The sequence below is a fragment of the Carcharhinus amblyrhynchos genome, chromosome 8 (assembly GCF_965287045.1).
Source record: "Carcharhinus amblyrhynchos chromosome 8, sCarAmb.v2.hapA, whole genome shotgun sequence".
NCBI lineage: Eukaryota > Metazoa > Chordata > Chondrichthyes > Carcharhiniformes > Carcharhinidae > Carcharhinus > Carcharhinus amblyrhynchos.
The window spans coordinates 17,409,258-17,423,546 of NC_137331.1; the positions used below are offsets into that span (position 1 = coordinate 17,409,258).

Here is a 14,289-nt window from a genome sequence, read left to right on the forward strand (position 1 = left end):
AGCTTCCAATTTTGCCTAAGTCACAACCGTGACTGCTTTACAAGTAATTTGGCGGCTGTAAAAATGTTTTGTTATTTTCTATGGTCAAAAAGATGACATATAAATTCAAGTACATTTTTCTTCAGGATTTCTCCTTTGCTGGTTTTCAACACATTATTGATCATTGAAATATCACCCATTTCTTATGTGGCAAAATTCACCTTACTCTTGATGGCTTCAGCCTGTCTGGTGGCCATAAGAAAATTAACCTCAACCATGCTATTACTTTGAAGGTATAGTGAAACATACAGCGTCAACAACTATGAAGATAATGGTCACTTTTTCTTTCTCCAGGAAAGCAATACGGGTCAAGTTTGTCCTACAGAAAGCAACAACGAATCATCTTCACAATTGAGAGTCTGTCCTCGATTCATTTCCTCTTTAAAGTACCTCCTTCTAATGCTTGTGATTCCGCCATTCCTTAATTATGCATCTTTACAGAGAGAAGCAACATTACTTCAGCCTCAAGGTGAGATCTTATACACTCTTGCACCTATAAGCTCACCTGTAATTGAAAGTATTAGCTGTCAAGGTCCAATGTCCAAATAATTGTCCCAATTCACATGTTGTAAATTGAGGCAAAAATTGCTCCAGCTTTTGTTCTGGAACTAGACATTGTATGTGTGCTGTTCCTATTCCTGTTTTGTTTTACTATCGATACTTATGTCACATTTTATAGTGGAAAATATCTCAACACACAATTGCGCGCTCACATTGTGTGATTACAAACAAAGGAATTTAAACTAAAAATATGTTTAAAAATAAGACAAATATCTTTGCAATTTAAAAAAAGTCTTCCAAATGGGAAACACATTGTGTCAGAGTTCCCTGCCCTACTTGTAGCAAACATTTTCTGTGGAGAATTGACAGTTGTGACTTCTTGACAAGGTTCTGATGGAAATTGCTCATGTACGTCTATCAAACTTTACACACTGCCTTGAGTGGCTACACTGTCGCATTATAGTGTAATTTCTGAGCTCCGGGCCATATATTCATCCCCCCCAACGCCCATAAAGCTACTTTCAGTCATGAACAGAAGTGGTGGGAGGTGCACCTTCAGGTGGCACTTAACCCATCAATAACTTGCTCACTAATGCTGATTCTATCAGCAATACCCGACTCTAATCTCATTTCAGCTTTCCCCCAAAAGGGAACAAAAGAGCTCAATTCCAGAGGTGATATGAGTGTGACTATTCTGGACATCAAGGCAGCTTTTGGTCAAGATCATGAAGGGGATGGATAGGGTAGAGAGATTCTTCCCCCTTAGAAAGGATAGCAGGACACAGCCTCAAGATAAGGGGGGAGCAGTTTAGATCGGAGTTCAGGAGGAACTTCTTCACTCAAAGGGTGGTGAATCTCTGGAATTCTCTGCCTGTTGAAGTGGTGGAGGCTACCTCGCTAAATATATTTAAGTCACGGGTCGATAGGTTTTTGATAGACAGGGGAATTAAGGGTTATGGGGAGAAAGCAGGAAAGTGGAACTAATCCACTTCAGATCAGCTATGATCTTATCGAATGGCGGGGCAGGCTCGAAGGGCTAGATGGCCTACTCCTGCTCCAATTTCTTATGTTCTTATGTGGCATCAGGACCTTGAGTAAAATTGAAGTCAGTGGGAATCAGGAGGAAGAACCCTGCAGTGGTTAAAGTCACACCTATAAGGAAGTTTAATTTTGATAATTATTTAAAATTTGTTATGGACATTAATCAAATACTCCAGGTATGTCAACCCAGTATGGTTTTATGTTGAATTCTGGGACACTAGTTCATTGCATGACTTTAGTTCAACATCACACACAAACTTGACAAGGGAGAAAAACATATGGCCAGTGATACAAGACATCAAGGTTGAACAATTATTGGTGTCGAACCATCCACCTTCCTAGAAATTAAAATTATTAGCTCTGATCTCTAAATTCAAAAATAATTAAAGAAAAGCAAGTGTTAAAACATTCAGCTTTGTGTACTAAATTGGTGCTGTTTACTTTAACATGTTGAAAAGTAGTCATTTTATTTCATAGAAAATTTTGATTTTGTAAGTTTGGAATTCGTGGTGTAGTTAGCTTTTGTAACTTTAGAGTTCTTTTGAATTTTAATGTTTGTTAGCTAAATGTGTTATCGCACACCAATCACTTTCAATGTGTTTTCTATAGACTGTAATTTCTGTAACTTTGTAGGTTTGCAAACTATTCTGTTTTTCGTGACTTATACGAAACACTGTACCAAAGTAATTGTCTCAGCAAAAACACATTGATAGCGCCTGTCTTAATGAAGTTCTGATATGGAGATGTCGGTGTTGGACTGGGGTAAACACAATAAAGTTCACAACACCATTGTGATGTGAGACATGGTCTCACATGGTGTTGTGAGACTTCTTACTTAATGAAGTTCTACAGAACATACTGATATTATAGATTAATTTGACATCTGGACCAATGAATCCATGTTCTCAGACATCTCATGCTGTCTTATCTCAAATAAAAGCAGGTATTAAAAAAAAAATTCAAGAAGAAATTAGAGATAGCTATTGGAGCTAAAGGGATCAGGAGATATGGGGGGGGTGGTGGTGGGAGGGCAGAATCAGGATATAGAATTTGATGCTCAGCCTTGATCAAAATGAATGTTGGAGCAGGCTCATAGGCCGAATGGCTTACTCCTCCTATTTTCTACGTTTCTATGTACTTTCATATTATATGTTATATATACATTTCTGATTTAATAACAATTAAATGAAGCCTGAGACAATTAACTGAAGATATCAATCATGAGGGCATGGCAGCATATTTCCTCCATCCTGATCAAAAGGGCAAGGGAGGTATCGTAAAATATTCTTTTATCTTAGCAGGAAGTCATAGAAAGTGACAGAAACTAATTTTAATGAGAGGGATAGTCCCTCAAGTCAGTGGGAATCAGGAGGAAGAACCCTGCAGTGGTTAAAGTCACACTGGCCGGCCAGGAGGCAGTGGGAATTGAAATCAAATAGCTGACCATGACTCTTGAGAAACCAGTTAGAAATCGATCATGCACCATTGAGACCAATCACCGAATGATCATGCACCCATTATGTCAATTAAGAAATAGCCTTGTCTTAAACATGTTGTGGCTTAGAATGAGTTAATAAGCAGCAGCTTGCATTGAGCAAGTTGCGCAGCAATTGACTGCTGTCTGCAGGGAAGCAGAAGTTACTGAAGGAGGCAAGAGATGAAATTGCTGAGTCTCTGAAGGAAATCTTTGTTTCTTCATTGGCCGCTGGTGAGGTATCAGGATTGGCCTGTTATTTAGGAAGGGTAGCAAGGATAACCTGGGTAATTATAGGCCAGTGAGCTTGACGTCTGTGATAGGGAAACTGTTGGAGAGGATTCTTCGGAATAGGATCTATACACATTTGAAACTGTACAGTCTTGTTAATGACAGACAGCATGGTTTTGTACGTGGGAGGTCATATCTCACTAATTCAGTTTTTTGAAAACGTGGCAAAAAAGATTGACGAGGGAAGGGCTGTGGATGTTACCCACATGAGCAAGGTCCCTCATGGCAGGCTTGTGCAAAAGATTAAATCTCATGGGATCGTGATGAACTGGTTAGATGGATTCAGAACTGGCTTGACCATAGAAGATAGAGGGTAGCGGTGGAAGGTGTTTTTCTGAATGGAGGTCTGTAACTAGTGATGTTCCACAGGGATCAGTGCTGGGATCCCTGCTGTTTGTAATACATCTTCCGTGGCTTGGAAGAAAATGTAGCCTGTCAGATTAGCAAGTTTGCTGATACTGAGATTGGCAGAGTTGCGGATACTGATGACGGTTGTCAGAGAATACAGCAGGATATAGATAGACTGGAAAATCGAGCAGAGAAATGGCAGGTAGAATTTAAATAATAGAATCATAGAACCCTACAGTGCAGAAAGAGGCCCTTTGGTCCATCGAGTCTGTACCAACCACAATCCCACCCAGGCCCTTCCCCCATGTCCCTATAATCCGGACAAATGCGGGTTAATGCATTTTGGTAGATCCAATTCAGGTAGGAGCTGTAAAATAAATGACAGAACAATCAGGAGCATAGATACGCAGAGAGATCTGCGATTACAGGTCCACAGATCCTTAGAAGTGGCAGCTCAAGTGGAAAAGGTGGCGAAGAAAGCACATGGCATGCTTGCCTTCATCAAATGGTGCGTCGAGTATGAAAGTTGGCAAATTATATTGCAGTTGAATAAAACGTTGGTTAGGCCCCATTTGGAATACTGTGTCAATTCTGGTCACCACTCTATCAAAAGGACGTGGAGGCTTTGGAAAGTGGCAGGAAAGGTCTACCAGATGTTGCCTGGTATGAAGGGTATTAGCTAACGAGGAGAGATGAAATAAAGCAGATTGTTCTCCCTGGAAAGACAGAGGTTGAGGGGTGACATGATGGAAGTTTATAAAATTATGAGAAATATAGATTGGCAGATATAAAAAAGCTTCCAATTGCTCATCCTATCATTATTGGCAGAAATGACAATTAAAAGGGGACACAAATTCAAGATAAGTGGAGATGTGCGGGGAAGGTTTTTTACACATAGGGTGGTGGGGGCTTCGAATGCAGTGCAGTTACGTTGAGGCAGTTACGTTAGCCATTTTTAAAACTTGCCTTGCTAGGCATATGAACAACAGGGAATAGAGGGATATAAGCAGTTGGTTAGATAGGTAAATTTGATTGACGCAGGCTTGGAGGACTGAAGGGCCTGTTCGTGTGCTGGACTGTTTTTTGTTCTTATGGAGTATACGGAGACCAAGGGTGGAGTTTTCCTGTTCCGCCCGCTACAGGCAGGTGGGGAATGGACCATGTTGTCTTGAGTGGAATTTTTCTTGTCTTGGCATGAGCGCAGTGGAAAATTTTGCAGTCAAACAGGAAAATTCATAATGGGGAATAAGGAAATGGCTGACGAATTAATTTCGTACTTTATTCATGTCTTCCTTTGTGAAGACTGAAGCAATGTACCAGAAGTGCTGAAATGTGATTTAGTGAGGAGTTGAAGAAAATCAGCATTAATAGAGAAATGGTTTGGGGAAAATTAGAGTAATAGAGGTTTACAGCATGGAAACAGGCCCTTCGGCCCAACTTGTTGATGCTGTCCAGTTTTTACCACTAAACTAGAATCCCTACAGTGCAGAAAGAGGGCATTCGACCTATCAAGCCTGCATTGATAACAATTCCAACCAGGTCTTATCCCTGTAAGCCCACTATTTACCTTGCTAATCCCCCTGACACCAGGGAGTTAATCCACACATCTTTGGGCTGTGGGAGAAAACAGGAGCACCTGAAGGAAACCCACAGACTCGGGGAGATTATGCAAACCCCACACAGCCAGTGACCCAAGGCCGGATTTGAACCCTGTTCCCTGGCACTGTGAGGCAGCAGTGCTAACCATTGTGCTTCCGTGCTGCCCAATTGTCTGCGTTTGAACAAAGAACAAAAACAGCCCGGGAAACAGGCCCTTCGGCCCAACGAGCCCGCGCCGCCATTTTAACATTACCAGTCCCCCCCTCCACCCATGACCTTTATCTATTGTTTATGACATTCCACATTGAGAGAAACTAATTTAGGGACAATTTATTACCTCCAATCAGCCTAATAGCACATCTTTGGGGTGTGGGAGGAAACCGGAGCACCTGGAGAAAACCCACGCAAGCACGGGGAGAATGCGCAAACTCCCACAAACACTGGCCCAAATCCATGTGTCTGCACAGCAAACAGTGATAGCATCTGGTCCAGTTTAAGCACACACCAACGACATGAGGCACTAGGCTACTCTCGAACATTCAAGAGCAGCCCAAGTACGACCCATCGCGTGTATGCCCCTCGTTGGACAACAAGGCGGACCGACTTAAAACCTGTGAATTAAAAGAGAAAAACATTATTATCATACCACATCCTTTTATATTACCAGGGACGTCCCAATGCTAATGAACCTTATTTAAAACAATCTCCTATATCCTCCCATCTCCAACCCACTCATGTGCCTGTCTAAGTAACTCTTAAACAACTCCAGCGTGCCTGCCTCCACCACCTTACTTGGCAGAGCATTCCATACCCCCACTACCCTCTGTGAAAAACCTCCCTCTAATATCCGTGTTATACCCCTCCCCCCTCACCCTAAGCCCATGGCCCCTCGTACTGTGTGTCTCTAACATAGGAAATAGCTTACCTCTGTTTACTCTATCTATACCCTTCATAATCTTATATACCTCTATTAGATCCCCCCCTCAGTCGCCGTCTTTCAAGGGAAAACAGCCCCAATTTGCTCAATCTTTCCTCATAACCCAGTCCTTCCATATCAGGCAACATCCTGGTGAACCTCCTCTGCACTCTCCAGAGTCTCCACGTCCTTCTGGTAGTAAGGCGACCAGAACTGGACACAGTGCTCTAAATGCAGCCTAACCAACGTTCTGTACAACTGCAACATTAGACTCCAGCTCTTATATTCTATACCCCTTCCTATAAAGGCTAACATACCATAGGCTTTCTTCACAACCTTCTCCACTTGTACTGCCACCTTCAAAGACTTGTGCACTCGCACCCACAGGTCTCGCTGCGTTTCTATACTCCTTATAGGCTTACCCTTTATCATATAACTCCCCCCTACATTATTCCGGCCAAAATGCATCACCTCACATTTATCCGGATTAAACTCCATTTGCCATATATCTGCCCAATATACCAGCCTATCAATATCCCGTTGTATTGCCAGACACTGCTCCTCACTGCCCGCCAATCCAGCCATCTTGGTGTCATCTGCAAATTTGCTGATCACACCACTTACTCCCTCTTCCAAGTCATTTATATATACTGCAAAGAGAAGAGGTCCCAGTACTGAGCCCTGCAGCACACCACTAGTGACAGACCTCCAGCTAGAAAAGGACCCTTCCACTACTACTCTCTGTCTCCTCTTAGCAATGATGTGGGTATGCCGGCGTTGGACTGGCGTAAACACAGTAAAAAGTCTGACAACACCAGGTTTTAGTCCAACCTATTTATTTGATAATATACTCGCAAGCTTTTGGGTTAGCCCCTTCGTCAGGTGAATGGAGAGTTCTGGCCTCAGACAGAGCATATAAAGCACAGACAGTTTAGAGATTACTGATTAGAATGCGAATCCTTACACCTAACCTGCTGTTCAAGACCTGAAGTGACTGATAATGTGAGTGGAAGGAGCACTGATCACAGTTTAAAGAGATGTGTATTGTCTCCAGACAGTACAGTAAGTGAGGTTTTGCAAACCCAGGCAAGTCACGGGGGTTACAGATAGTGCGACATGAACCCAAGATCCCTGTTGAGACCGTCCTCATGTGTGCGGAACTTGGCTATCAGTCTCTGTTCAGTGACTCTGCGCTGTCGTGTGTCGTGAAGGCCGCCTTGGAGAATGCTTACCCAAAGGTCAGAGGCTGAATGCCCGTGACCACTGAAGTGTTCGCCAACAGGAAGGGAACAGTCTTGCCTGGTGACTGTCGAGCGATGTCGAGCTACGACAAAGGATGAATGAACATCGCTCGACAGTCACCAGGCAAGACTGTTCCCTTCCTGTTGGCGAACACTTCAGTGGTCACGGGCATTCAGCCTCTGACCTTTGGGTAAGCATTCTCCAAGGCGGCCTTCACGACACACGACAGCGCAGAGTCGCTGAACAGAGACTGATAGCCAAGTTCCGCACACATGAGGACGGTCTCAACAGGGATCTTGGGTTCATGTCGCACTATCTGTAACCCCCGTGACTTGCCTGGGTTTGCAAAACCTCACTTACTGTACTGTCTGGAGACAATACACATCTCTTTAAACTGTGATCAGTGCTCCTTCCACTCACATTATCAGCCACTTCAGGTCTTGAACAGCAGGTTAGGTGTAAGGATTCGCATTCTAATCAGTAATCTCTAAACTGTCTGTGCTTTATATGCTCTGTCTGAGGCCAGAACTCTCCATTCACCTGACGAAGGGGCTAACCCCGAAAGCTTGTGAGTCTATTATCAAATAAATAGGTTGGACTAAAACCTGGTGTTGTCAGACTTTTTACTCCTCTTAGCAAGCCAGTTCTCAACCCATCTAGATACCTGGCCTTGTATCTCATGAGCCTTAATCTTTTCAACCAACCTACCATGAGGGACTTTGTCAAATGCCTTACTGAAATCCATATAGACGACATCAAAGGCTCGTCCTTCGTCGACCATTTTTGTCACCTCCTGAAAAAATTCTACCAGATTTGTAAGGCAAGACTTCCCCTTGACAAAGCCATGCTGCGTATCCTTAATCAGATCGCAACGCTCTAAGTGCTCATACATCCTATCCCTAAGAATCCTCTCCATCAACTTGCTTACCACTGATGTCAAACTCACCGGCCTATAGTTACCCGGGTTATCCCTCCTACCCTTTTTAAACAACGGTACCACGTTCGCTATCCTGTAGTCCTCTGGGACCTCACCTGTGTCCAAAGAAGAGACAAAGATTTGCGTCAGAGGCCCAGCAATTTCATCTCTCGCCTCCCTAAGCAGCCTAGGATAAATGCCATCAGGCCCCGAAGATTTATCAGTTTTAATGCTACCTAAAAGCCCTAACTTCTTCCCTTATAACCGATAGTTCCTTCAATTGGTCTAAAGCTCCCTCGAAGACCGTACCAGACATCAAGCCCCTCTCCTTTGTGAATACCGACGCAAAGTATTCATTCAGGATCTCCCCCATTCCCTCGGACTCAAAGCACAATTCCCCTTGTCTGTCCCTGAGGGGACCGATTTTTCCCCTAGCTACTCTTTTGTTCCTAACATAGGAGTAATTTGGTTCAAAAACCTCTATGCCCATCTTACCCATGTAATTGTAAATGCTTTTTAAGGGACAAAATTGTACTCGCCTCTACTACTACCTCTGGCAGCTCATTTCAGACACTCTCACCACCTTCTGAGTGAAAGAATTGACCCTCTCAACCCTTTTTTTATCTCTCCCCTCTGACCTTAAATTTATGCCCTCTAGTTTTAGACTCCCCAACTTTGGGAAAGAATGTTGATTATCTAGCTGAACTGCCCTTCATTATATACTATACACTTTATAGACTTCTATAAGATTGTCCCTAAGTCTCCTATGCTCCAGGGAAAAAAAATCCTAATGTATCCAGCCTGTCATAACTCAAACCATCAAGTTCTGGTAGCATGCTAGTAAATCTCTTCTGCACTCTTTCTTGTTTAATAATATCCTTTCTATAATAGGGTGACCAGAACTGTACAAGTATTCCAAGTGTGGCTTTATCGATGTCTTGTACAACTTTAACAAGACATCCCAACTCCTACATTCAGTGTTCTGACCAATGAAATCAAGTATGCTGAATGCCTTCTTCACCACTCTGTCCACCTGTGACTCCACTTTCAAGGAGCTTTGAACCTGTACCCCTCGATCTCTTTATTCTACAACTATCTCCAACATCCTACAAAATTGATGAGCTTGAAGGTGGATAAATCTCCAGGTCTTAATGATCTTCATCCCAGAGTTCTTAAGGAAGTGGCCCTGGAAATAACCATCCAATGGTGGTTATTTTTCCAAAATTCTGGAATAGTTCCTATAAATTGGAGGGTAGCCTGCTATTCAAAAAGGGAGATGGGGAGAAAACCGCAAACTATAGACCAGTGAGCCTAACGTCGGTACTGAGGAAGTTGTTGGAGCCCATTTTCAAGGGTTTCTTAACTCGGCTTTTGGAGGGCAGTGGTATAATCAGATAAAGTCAGCATAGATTTACAAGAGGGAAATCATTCTTGATGAATTTATTGAATTCTTTGAGGATGTAGCTAGTAGAGTTGACCGAGGAGGACCAGTGGATGTATTTTATTCAGACTTTCAGAAGGCTTTTGACAAGATCTCACACAACAGACAACGGTGTAAACTCTGTAAAGTTAAAGCACGTGAGAATGCAGGTAATATCTTGAGATGGATAGAAAGCAGGTTAGCAGATAGGAAGCAAAGAACTGGCATAAATGAATCTTTTTCTGATTGGCAATCAGTAACTAGTAGGGTTCCGCAGCGATCTGTGCTCGAACCCCAACTGTTCACATTATACATTAATGATTTGGAAGAGGGACCTGAATGTATTATTTTCTGATTTGCAGATGATACATAGCTGCATGGGAGGGTGAGGAGAATGCAGAGATGCTTCAGTGTAATTTGGACAGGCTGAGTTTGTGGGCATGTGCATGGCAGATGCAGTGTAATGCGAATAAATGTCAAGTTACCCACTTTGGTAGCAATAATAGGAAGCCATATTATTACTTGAATGGGTTTAAATTGAGACAGGTGGATACTCAACGAGATTGTGGAGTCCTCGTGCATCAGTCGCTGAAAGTAAGTACGCAAGTGCAGCAGGCAGTGAAGAAAACAAATGGTATGTTGAGCTTCATAGCATGGGGATTTGAGTATTGGGATAAGGATGTTTTGCTGCAATTGTTTAGGGCATTTGTTAGGTCACACCTGGAGTATTGTGTGCAGTTTTAGTGTCCTTACGAGGAAGGATGTAGCACAGCGAAGGTTTACCAGGCTGATTCCTGGGATTGCAGGTCTGTCAATATGAAGAGAGACCAAGTCTGTCAGAGTTATATTAACTTGAGTTGAGAAGAGAGAGGGAATCTCAAAGAAACTTCTAAAATTTGAACAGGGTTAGAACATAGAACATAGAACATAGAACACTACAGCACAAACAGGCCCTTCGGCCCACAAGTTGCGCCGACCACATCACCTACCAACCTACAGACCTATCTATAACCCTCAATCTCATTAAACCCCATATACTCATCCAGAAGTCTTTTAAAAGACCCCAGCGAGTTCGCCTCCACCACCACTGACGGCAGCCGATTCCATTCACTCACCACCCTCTGAGTGAAAAACTTACCCCTAACATCACTTCTGAACCTCCCTCCCCGCACCTTAAATCTGTGTCCTCTCGTAGCGACCATTTCAAACCGGGGAAATAGCCTCTGAGAGTCCACCCTATCTATCCCTCTCAACATTTTGTAAACTTCTATCAGGTCGCCTCTCAACCTTCGTCTCTCCAGGGAAAAGAGTCCCAGCTCCCTCAACCTAACTTCATAAGGCATGCCTCCCAGTCCAGGCAACATCCTTGTAAATCTCCTCTGCACCCTTTCAATAGCTTCTACATCTTTCCTATAGTGAGGCGACCAGAACTGCGCACAATACTCCAAATGAGGCCTGACAAGGGTCTTATAAAGTTCCAGCATTACCTCCCGACTCCTAAACTCAATCCCTCGATTAATGAAGGCCAGTACACCATACGCCTTCTTGACCACCTCCTCCACCTGCGAGGCCGATTTAAGAGTCCTGTGGACCCGGACCCCAAGATCCTTCTGCTCCTCAACACTACTCAGACTTCTGCCCTTAATAGTGTACTCGTTCATCCCGTTGGTTCTGCCAAAATGGACGACAACACATTTATCCGCGTTGAAGTCCATCTGCCACTTCTCCGCCCAGTCCTGCATCCTATCTATGTCCTGCTGCAACTTTTGCCATCCTTCCAGATCATCCACAACACCACCGACCTTCGTGTCATCAGCGAACTTACTTACCCATCCCTCCACTTCCTCATCCAGGTCATTTATGAAAATGACAAACAACAAGGGTCCCAGAACAGATCCTTGAGGCACTCCGCTGGTGACTGACCTCCATTCAGAAAAAGCCCCATCCACAACCACTCTCTGCCTTCTGCAGGCAAGCCAGTTCTGGATCCACAAGGCCAAAGGCCCTTGGATCCCATGCCCTCTCACCTTCTCAAGAAGTCTTGCATGGGGGACCTTATCAAACGCCTTGCTGAAGTCCATGTACACTACGTCCACGGCACTTCCTTCGTCAATGTGTTCAGTCACATTATCGAAGAACTCAACTAGGCTTGTAAGGCACGACCTGCCCTTGACAAATCCATGCTGACTATTCCTGATCATGTCAAACCTCTCCAAATGTTCGTAAATCTTGTCCCTCAGAAGCCTCTCCATCAGCTTACCAACCACTGAGGTCAGACTCACCGGTCGGTAATTTCCCGGGCTATCTCTGTTCCCTTTCTTAAAAATAGGAACTACATCCGCAATCCTCCAATCCTCTGGAACCTCTCCCGTCTCCATTGACGACGCAAAGATCATCGCCAGGGGTTCTGCAATCTCTTCCCTCGCCTCCCACAGTATCCTGGGGTACATCCCATCTGGTCCCGGCGACTTATCTACCTTGATAGAATTCAAAAGTTCCAACACATCCTCCTCCTTAATATTCACGTACTCAATCCTTTCCATCTGCTGCAAATCCATAACAAAATCTCCCAGATCGGCTTCCACCGTGAATACTGAGGCGAAGTACTCGTTAAGCACCTCCGCCATTTCTTCTGGTTCCACACAAACCTTTCCCCCCTCACCTTTTATCGGTCCTATCCCTTCTCTTCTCATCCTTTTACCTTTCACATATTTATAGAAGGCCTTGGGATTCTCCTTAATCTTACCCGCCAAGGTCTTCTCATGACCCCTTCTGGCTCTCCTAATTTCCCTTTTAAGTTCCCTCCTACAGTCCTTATACTCCTCAAGATCTTTAACATCTCCTAATTCCCTGAACCTCTTGTACACCTTCCTTTTCTTCCTGACTAGGTTCAACACATCCTTTGTGCACCACGGTTCCCTCGACCCACCAAAACCCCCTCGTCTCATCGGAACGTTGTCATTCAGAGCTCCAGACACACATTCCTTGAATATCTGCCACCTTCCTTCGGTACTTTTCCCTAAGAACGCCTCCTTCCAGTTTATTTGTCCAAGTAACTTCCTGACTTCTTCGTATCTCCCCTTACCCCAGACAAACACCTTCCTAGCCTGCCTGATCCTATCTCGTTCCAACGCAATTGTGAAGGAGATAGAATTATGGTCACCATATCCAAGATGCTCTCCTACCGAAAGATCCGTCACCTGCCCTGGTTCATTCGCCAGTACCAGGTCAAGTACAGCCTCTCCCCTCGTAGGCTTGTCCACATACTGCGTCAGGAAACCCTCCTGAACACACCTAACAAACTCCTCCCCATCTATACCCCTTACCCTAGGGATATTCCAGTCGATGTTTGGGAAATTGAAGTCTCCCATCACGACAACTCTGTTATTAAAACATCTCTCCAGAATCTGTTTCCCTATTTGCACTTCAACTTCCCTGTCACTATTGGGCGGCCTATAGATTACACCCAGCAAAGTTTTTGACCCTTTGCTGTTCCTAACTTCCACCCACAGAGATTCTGTAGACAATCCCTCCACGACATCCTCTTTCTCTGTAGCCATGACACTATCCCTGATCAACAGTGCCACGCCACCACCCCTTCTGCCACCCTCCCTGTCCTTCCTGAAGCACCTGAAGCCTGGCACCTGAAGTACCCAGTCCTGTCCCTGAGACATCCAAGTCTCCGTAATGGCCACCACATCACAATCCCAAACAGCTATCCACGCCCTAAGCTCATCTACCTTATTCACTATACTCCTTGCATTAAAATATATACACTTCAGCCCCTCAGTCTGGGCATTTCCCATCTCCACCACCTGTCTAACCTCCCTCGCATACTGCCTGCGGTCCTCCCCTACCTGGGAGCGAACCTCCTCCGTCCCAGTTTCCCCAACACAGTTCCCTCCCCCCATCCTTTCTAGTTTAAAGTCCCCCCGGTAGCCTTAGCCAGTCTTCCCGCCAAGATACTAGTCCCCCTGGTATTTAAGTGCCACCCGTCCCTACTATAGAGGTCCCACCTACCCCTAAAGAGGTCCCAGTGATCTAGGAACCGAAATCCCTGCCCTCTACACCAGTCCCTCAGCCACGCATTCACCCTCCACCTCATTTCATTTCTTCCCTCATTCTCCCTTGGCACAGGCAGCAATCCTGAGATTACTACCTTCGCTTTTCTCTTCCTCAGCTGCCTACCCAGTTCCCTATAGTCCTTTTTCACAAGTGCCTCCCTCTTCTTACCTACATCAGTAGTACCTATATGTACTACTACCTCCGGTTCCTCACCCTCCCCTTTCAGGATGTCTGGGACCCGCCCAGAGACATCCTGGATCCCAGCCCCAGGGAGACAAACCACCATCCGCGACTCCCTTCTACGTCCACAAAAACGCCTGTCTGCGCCCCTCACTGTGGAGTCCCCTATTAATACTACCTTTCTGCTTCCCTTTTTGATTTTTTGGCTCACTGGCTCAGCTCCAGAGAGCTGGCCATCGCTTCCTCCCTCAGATGAG

The 14,289-nt window shown here is 44.6% G+C and overlaps 1 protein-coding gene across 1 annotated transcript in view; it reads left to right on the top strand.

The window, feature by feature from the left end:
- LOC145346455 (uncharacterized) overlaps nt 1–14,289 on the top strand; it is a 176,480-nt gene that overhangs the window by 4,336 nt on the left and 157,855 nt on the right. Inside the window, exon 2 of the mRNA XM_080193729.1 lies at nt 334–508. Coding sequence (XP_080049855.1) covers nt 334–508 — 175 coding nt within the window. The remainder of the gene's footprint in view (nt 1–333; nt 509–14,289) is intronic.